General features: G+C 44.5%; 1 protein-coding gene across 1 annotated transcript; it reads left to right on the forward strand.

The window, feature by feature from the left end:
• Nucleotides 1-650: 650 nt before the first annotated feature.
• Nucleotides 651-7129, forward strand: RECQI1 (RECQ helicase l1). Its single transcript, XM_048714982.2, has 10 exons — nucleotides 651-894; nucleotides 4133-4518; nucleotides 4755-5015; nucleotides 5107-5270; nucleotides 5394-5490; nucleotides 5584-5627; nucleotides 5715-5829; nucleotides 5912-6265; nucleotides 6351-6575; nucleotides 6668-7129. Exons 1-10 carry the CDS (start codon nucleotides 786-788, stop codon nucleotides 6776-6778), a joined length of 1866 nt encoding a protein of 621 aa, XP_048570939.2. The 5' UTR covers nucleotides 651-785; the 3' UTR covers nucleotides 6779-7129.
• Nucleotides 7130-8457: the final 1328 nt, after the last annotated feature.

The raw sequence follows: 8457 nt of genomic DNA on the forward strand, positions 1-8457 counted from the left end.
AACTTTTTGTTCAAAATCAATGAACCTTTTTCAGATTTTCTGGACTTTTCTAAAAATCGACGAACTTCTTCAGATTTTTGTGAAGTTTTTCTAATTCGTGGTTCTTTCTAAAATATGTGGACTTTTTCGAAAAAAATTGATGAAATTTGTTTCAAATTTGATGAACTTTTTTTAAAGTCGATGAACTATTTTCAATATCGATGAACTTTTTTGAAAATTGATGACCATTTGTTCAAAATTGATGAACTTTTTTTAAATTTGTGAACTTCTTTGAAAATAGATGATTTTTTTTAGAATACATGACTTCTTTTTTCTAATTCGTGATGTTTTTCAAATCTATGGATATTCAAAATTTGTTCACATTTCTTTCAAAGAAGTCACGTTTTTCTAATTAGTGCGGCTATAGTTTTGGTTTAATACGTTTCGCGTTGAAAACTTTCACAGAGGGCTTAATAGCTTTACTGGTTAGCCAACCATGCGTTTAAGCAAATTGGCGCAAGTTCGATACCTATCACACGAGATCGAATTTTTGCTGGTGGTTTTCGCGCTGTAAATACTTTTTACGCTGTGAGCGTGTTCATGGGCCGGCCCGCTAGCGCGCTGCTGTAGGCGCCCGTTGCCTCAGTGGGCGCATAAGGCGCCCGTTAGGAGCTCCCGAGCCAAAGGAGACCGCGCGCGCCCGCACCCGCAGGCCGCAGCTCTTTCCCGCGTCTCCCCCTCACCGACGTTAGGGTTTCGATCCGTGCCGGCGTCCGCGGGAGGCGGAGGCGTGCTTGCCAGCCGGAATGGAGGAGCCTCACTGGGAGAGGGAGCGTCTCCTGGACCTGGCCGTCGACTACGGCTTCGACCGCGACTTCGCCGTAGCCGCCCTCTCCCGCCTCGTCCACCTCTACGGTACCGCCGCCTTACGCCCCCCTCCCCCCCTCCCCGCGAGCTCTAACGGCGGATTAGCTGCGGCTGGTTTTGTTTTCATGGGACGAGCTCCTGATTTGATTGAAACGAGGAGTTAAAATGTAGTAGGAATTGTAGGGGAGAGACGCCCGGCCCAATTAAGACCATTTCATTTTGGGGGTGGTTTGGTTGCGCTACTAGGATCAATGCCGCTTATGCATTATGAACACATCAGCTTGTTATTTGCGCATGAAAAACTTGGTTCATGATAGAGAGAGGACCAGTTATCACGAATTATGGAAAATGTATTAGCTGTTCTATTGGTTTCGCATGTGTTGACAATACTGCATTTTGATCACAATGAGCAGTCGTTTTGAGTATTTGGGTAGGTAGGTTGTTTGCGATATGGAAGGTGTTGAATCAAATCATTTCTTCTTAAGTGTACATATATTTTCTGTTTTGACCATTTTAGTGGGCCAGTGTTTGGGTGTTTTTTCTCCATGACAAGGAATTGGTGTACTTCTCCTAACTAGTAAAAGGCACGTACCAAGTACGTGTATAATCTAATAAAAGAAATAGTAAGCATTGGATTATTATTTGTCTTACTCCCTAATAATTTCGAGAAAATAAACTTGAATTAACGTCATCATTATGGCGATGGGGATACGCAAATTGGCAATGCATCCAACTTTTCACAAAATTATCAAGAAAGACCTATTTGCCAGTTCGTAAATAGTTCACACCCTAAGAACATGTGTTTGTGTTGATCATCATTTAACATGAAAAAGACTCCTTGGTCTATTTTGTTTGCCCCATATGATTCCTTGTTCTTATGACTAAACTTTACACAATTGGTAATTGCAATAAGAAGATCAAGGAATCGCTGCCCAATTTTTTTTTACATTTTTTTTGGAAAAGGGGGACTTCCCCGGCCTCTGCATCGAAAAGATGCATACGGCCACCTTTATTAAACAAGCAAAGAGGTTCGACACCAGTCTAAAATTCTCAAACAAAGCTGCTCACAGAGCGCTAAAGAAGGAAACCAAAAGCCACCGCCGGCCGGCAAGAGAAAGATAGGAAAACTAATTGCCTATCCTATTACATGACCGCCATCCAAACCGGCTGAAGATATCCCGTGCAACCATCTCCCATCGGATAGATCTAGTAACCAAACGCTCCCTGGCCTCCGTCGGAGTGAGTAATAACCACATACGGATCAAAGCAATGGCTCCGCCTTGTGAACCCACTTTTGGAGATATACATGATCGCTGCACACTTTTGGAGGCCAAATAGAAGAGTGCCATTCTGGATAAATAACAATGGGCAGCCATTATCTTTTACTACTCTTCTCCCGCAAAAAGAAATACTACTCTCCAGAACAGATATGTAATATCTTATACATCTCAGTATCTCACATTCTTCATGCTCGGACGTCCAATAATACAAAATTCTAGAAACTATTAAACCACATGAGATAAGGCTTCAGTATGTTTTACTGCCTTTCTCGCAGTAGGTTTCCATGCTTGTAACCAATGGTGAACGATTGGAGGCAAAAACTGTCATCTTCCATGTCTGAACCTAGTAGTACAGCCATTAGAAATAAATGCCATCATACAGAGTTACTTCCATGTAATCAGGGGTGGCATGAATTTTTTTTCTTTCTGCTTGATCTAAATCAAAGTCTTCATTCATTTTACAATTAGAAACATATTGCCCTCATTGGTCAGATGAGTATATATTAAAATTACCAATAGAAACACTGTATTTTTAACAGAGATAAAGAGAAAAATATTAGATAAGGATAGATTATTACTCATCAAGTTTTTCAATATTTAGTAAAGATAAATTGAACGATTGAATCATGTATGCTATATTTTGAAACACACAATATTTTAAGTAGGTGATTGTGAGATAAAATCCCACTGCTTTTCTTTCTTGGCATAGGACTGTTACCATCATACAAAGTGCAACCAAGATATAGAGTTGGATTCTTCTTTTATTAATGGCACATCATAAATAACTTGTCATTGAGGATAATTCTACTGGCATGCATGTTTTGTCATTGGCGTCTGTACTCGTGCCTTGCATCATTGTTGGTACTTGCACTATCATCTGGTGGTCCAGATTAATCACAGAAAATTCAATAATTTTTCTGGTCTGCCTCAAAGAACCGCAACATATGTTGGTTTGACAAAAACACAAACAGCTGCCGTGCAGGAATACCAAACATTACCAATGACCATAACCAGCGCTAAATTTTCAAAACTGAGGGTTAATGTGATGATACGTGATAGATATTAGTAAAGAATCACCCATGGAGTATCCGGATGCAGAAAAAGAAAAGCAAAACCAGTACAGGGAATGACTCACTTGGACAAGCTAAGCTACTCTATGACAGAGGAAGCTCCGAAGTCATCGCGACGCCGCGTATGCCGGACATACAAAAGGAGGGACTTGGCATAGGAATGCAGGGTGGAGGTGTGTTGAAGCTTGGGATGCAGAAGGGCGCGCGCAGGTTTTGCGGTGGCCGGCGAGACGGCGGCCGACATCTGGGTGCGAGGCGGCCAGTTTAGAAGTGGATTTTGGGAGCAAGAATACAGAAGATTGCTGTGTGGAGAGAGACGGGAGGCGGGGGTGAGTCAGTTGCTGCATGCTGGGAGCGGAGGGGGACGCCGGCCTGATCAGAGAAATGTATGGCGTACAGCGGTACGGGAAGAGTTCAGTCCGGAAGAATCGAGAAGGACCTGACAGAGAAACAAGCAGCCTGAACCGTTAGATGTATCCAAATCTGACGGCCAACTTTCTTTGGATTCGCTCCTGCTTAGTCTGTTGGATCTGCGAAATGGACGGCCCATACTGTTTTCAGATGAAGTTTGGCGGGAACACTGTATACGTGGTGGTAAGCCGCGAGTTCAAAAACTGATGTACTATAATAGTAGAGATAGAATGAGCAAAGGTCCTGCCGTGCATTCGACAGAATAAACATATGTTTGGTACTCCTGCCCATCTTCACAACATAAATCAGTGAAACCTGCTCAGTATGCTGACTTAGACGTTTAGTTTTCGGCAGCATTTTATATTGAATTATCAAGTGACTAGTGCTGAGGTTTCTGATGCTTTTGGATAAACTGTACCACCCATAGTTAACACATTATGCTTTGCTTTTGCTTCAGTGTAGTTTTGGGTTCACTTCTTGCTGGTTGATACTATGTATGGGCGATAATTTATTGTTCTGGCACAGGAGAGGGTGGCCAAGATTTCATCACTGTGGAGAACTGCGGCGATGATTTTATTGCTGCATTGGCTGATGCAACACAACTTACTGATGACTGGGATGACCTGAATGCAATAGAGACTGAAGCTTGTGGCAATTTGAATGAAATGATGAGGAAGGGTGTAAATGATGAAAAAGGAGGAGTTGTTCTGGATACCCCTTTGTTCAAAAGGGCAGACTCCTCCAGTCAACATAATCCGAAAGGTTTAAAAACATCGAGCTTTTCCTCTGATGATTCAGATTTTGACATATTTGATGAAACAAACACCCACCGTGATAATAACGTGGGTACCCAGAAGAAGCCACAAACAAGAAACTCTAAAGCTCAGACAAGAAGCTCAACAAAATCTACTGTAAGCCAACTCCTGATTTCTCCCATTACTGGTCTCTTCCATCTCCATTTCTATTGTGCACATGATGGATATGTACTTGTGAAAATACTGTGACATAAGTTGACTGAGCTGCGCCCATATGGACACAGTAAACATGCTATTACTATCTCCACAAAAGTAGAGAGAGTTTTGCTTTTCCAATCCTGCTGCTAATCTTATAGGCATTGCTCTTTGTGTTTCGAAATTATGTTTTAAAGGTGACCAAAGGAACCAAGAGATATGAATCATCAACTCCAACTTCAAATAGAGAGGGACAGCAAAATGCATGTCTTCGGAAGAGAGAAATTTTGAGTTATGAGCAGCTTTCTTCTCTAGATGACATCAATTTGGCCAATGCTGTCATCTTTGGCAACAAAAGTTTTAGGCCCCTGCAGTATGAAGCTTGTAGTGCTGCACTGGACAATAAAGACTGTTTTATACTTATGCCAACAGGCGGTGGCAAAAGCTTGTGTTATCAGGTCATTAAATTCTGCCTTGTTCAGCATTCTTCTTTTAATCTTGTTTGTTTTGCGAGATTTGAAAACTTCATTTGTATTATCACCTTTGCAGCTCCCTGCAACATTGCATCCAGGTGTTACTGTTGTTGTGTGTCCATTGCTGTCACTTATTCAGGATCAGGTGGTTGCTTTAACCTTCAAGTTTGGGATACAAGCAGCATTCTTGAATTCTCAGCAAACTGCTGCACAGGCATCTGCAGTTATCCAAGAGCTTAGGTTATTCCGTAGTTCATTTGATCTCTACTTTACATTATCACATGATTTTCTTTCCTATATCCCCTCCAGTGTAAGAAATGATCTGCCATTTGTTTTGTAACTTAAGTTCTCATCTCGTTGCAGAAATGGCACACCTTCTTTCAAACTTCTGTATGTCACACCTGAAAGAATGGCTGGAAACTATTCCTTCATGGAGATCCTCAAAGGCTTACACCAGAGGGTATATATTATGTTGTTGAAATGCTAGTTCTTCCGAGATCAGTACTTCTATTATTTGGCCCGAGAGGATATGCTAACCTGGACTTTTTGATAGGGATTGCTAGCAAGGTTTGTGATTGATGAAGCACACTGTGTAAGGTAATGCTTAAATCAAACCTTTGTCATATTCTTCCATAAGCAGTTTTTTTTTTCCTGACATATTGCTGATTTCTATTTCTATCCAAGTCAATGGGGACATGACTTCCGTCCAGATTACCGAGGCCTAGGATGCCTCAAACAGCACTTCCCTAGAGTCCCAATCATGGCTCTAACTGCAACAGCAACTGAAGTTGTCCGTAAGGTACTAAAGCATTCCCCTCCTGTTCCCACACTACAGCTTGGAACACTAATTATTAGCTATAATTTTTATATGGAATTTGCAGGACGTCCTCAGTACCTTGAGGATCCCAAACGCTTTGGTACTTAAGAGGAGCTTTGACAGACACAACCTCGACTACATGGTGATTGGCAAGACGAGAACTCCCCAGATGCAGCTGGGTGAGCTCCTGAAAGAGCGTTTCATGAACATGTCTGGCATTGTGTACTGCCTCTCGAAGAACGAATGTGCGGACACTGCCAAGTTCTTGAGGGAGAAGTACAAGATAAAATGTGCGCATTACCATGCCGGCTTGGTGGCCCGTCAGCGAAGCAGCATCCAAGAGAAGTGGCACAGAGGAGAGGTCAAAGTTATTTGTGCTACAATAGCCTTCGGCATGGGGATCGACAAGCCTGATGTGGTACGTATTCTCAGTCAATGTTTTTTTTTTGAATACTTGTGCACATTGTTTGCTAACTGCAACCTTTCAATCTGACACCACTCAGCGCTTTGTTGTCCACAACACGCTGTCGAAATCGATAGAAAGCTACTATCAGGAGTCTGGGCGGGCTGGAAGAGACGGCCTTCCAGCGCATTGTGTGGTGTTATATCAGAAGAAAGACTTCAGCCGCATCGTGTGCATGCTGAGGAGTGCTGATAACTTCAAGAGTGAAACCTTCAAGGTTGCAATGGACCAAGCAAAGAAAATGCAGGCGTATTGCGAGCTGAAGGTAAATAATATCTTGCTAACTAAAAGTGCAGAGCAAGGTGGTTGAAAAATCATCAGCAATCAACTTATGAACAATGCTCCTTTCTTTTCCAGACTGAGTGTCGCAGGCAGACTCTTCTGGGCCACTTTGGCGAACAGTTCAACAGTCAAAGGTGTAAAGATGGCCCTTGCCCCTGTGACATCTGTCTGAAGGAAGCTTCATGAGGGCACTAAGAAAGTGTTGGTCTTAACTCCATGATGGCTTGCTACTTAGAAGCTGTGTTCCTACAGAACCAGTACAAGCTTTCTGATGGTGATGCACACCGTCACTGTACTTGATGTTCAGGCTTTACGATGGATGCAGAGGACAGGAGGGGGCTATGTTGCACATATTGTGGGATTTTACCTTATAGCTCTTCACTGCATATATAAGCACGTAACCCTTTTATGTTTCTCCTCTCGGTTCCTCGAAGTCTTGTTATAATAAAACAAGACGTTAAGAGCTGATTAAGCCTACATTCTTACCATACAATAGAGGTGTCTTTTCTTTACTCTTATTCTAGTGGCTTCAAAGTATCAACATCGGGTATTTTCTTAAGCCCACACAAAGGAATCCTGTGATCTCCACTAACATGCAAACAAACGACTGATTTTTTGGATGGTCAATATCTGGCGATCGTTCGCCGCAGCGGGAGGGAGCTCCGCTGCCACCGCTCGATCTCCTTCCTTCGGCCACCTCCTCCACAACGAAGAGCAGATCCGTAATCCTCTCTCCATCCCATCCTGACCCCCATGTCACCCCCGCTCAGGCAACTCGGGTGGTGCCGCAACCCTAGTCGCCGGGGACGTTATCTCCTTCCCTCCCTTTGTCACCGCCAGGGGACGTTGCTGGGCTAAGCCTGGGGGCTGACAGCGGTGGCGGGGGTCTTCCTCTCTCCCACGACATGGTGAGGAGGCGCGACCGTTTGGGTCTTGGCGGCGCGGCGGCCGGCCCTGCTTCGGGCGGCGGCGGCGGCCATGTGACCTCGGATCGGCGGTGGCGGCGTGGAAGGCCTGGTGGACGGGTTGACTGCATGTGTGGCCTGGCCTCCGTTTAGATTTGATCTGGCCGGTGCGGCCTACTCGCTGTGCAGCAACAGAGATCAGTGGTGGTCCCGTGCACACGATGTTAGATGGAGGTTCGTCAAGCAGATTTGGACGAAAAAACTTGCTCTTGGCTAGTTGCAAAGGCCGGCGATGGCGGCACTCTTTTGTGCCCCTTCTTGAAGGCATCGCCGTGGAGAAGCTCCAGACCTCTATCTACTACCTCCAGGGGAAATTCTAGACCAGTTGATCGGATGACGGCGACGCTCTTGTGACCCCCCCCCCCCTCTCCGGGGGCGTCATTCTTGGAGGTGTGCATTGGCTAAAGGGACCAGTGGACTATTTCAGCGGTAGAGCGGCGTTTCATGTGACGCATCGACGACATGGAGTCTCGGCGACGTGGCGCTGCATGATCTCGGTGACGGATGCGTGATGATGGACGCGCATAGGAAGGTGGCATTTTCTAGTGTCGTAGTGGCATCTAGGCCTGGCAAGGTCGATGGAAGACGATGGCGGCAGCCTCTTAGTGTGCACATGCGATGCCCACTGGGAGTGAGCTGGATAGGTGTGTGCCCCAGACCAGGCGATTGCGGCTTGGTTGAGGTCTCTGATTTTAGATGTTGGGCTTTGATGTAAGGTGTGGGCAGACGACCTCGATAATACGCATCCCTTCATCAAGTTGATAGGAGTAGCGACAGATGTTGTCAAAATGGTGACTTTAGACTTATTGATGTATTACTTTAAAAGGTCTTGGTGAATAATCTGCCATTATTAAGAAGTTGCTCCTCACTTCTACCTATTCTCTTTACATGCACACTATC

Source organism: Triticum urartu, chromosome 4A (genome assembly GCF_056163025.1).
Source record: "Triticum urartu cultivar PI428250 chromosome 4A, HENAU_Tu73, whole genome shotgun sequence".
In the NCBI taxonomy this organism is placed as follows: domain Eukaryota; kingdom Viridiplantae; phylum Streptophyta; class Magnoliopsida; order Poales; family Poaceae; genus Triticum; species Triticum urartu.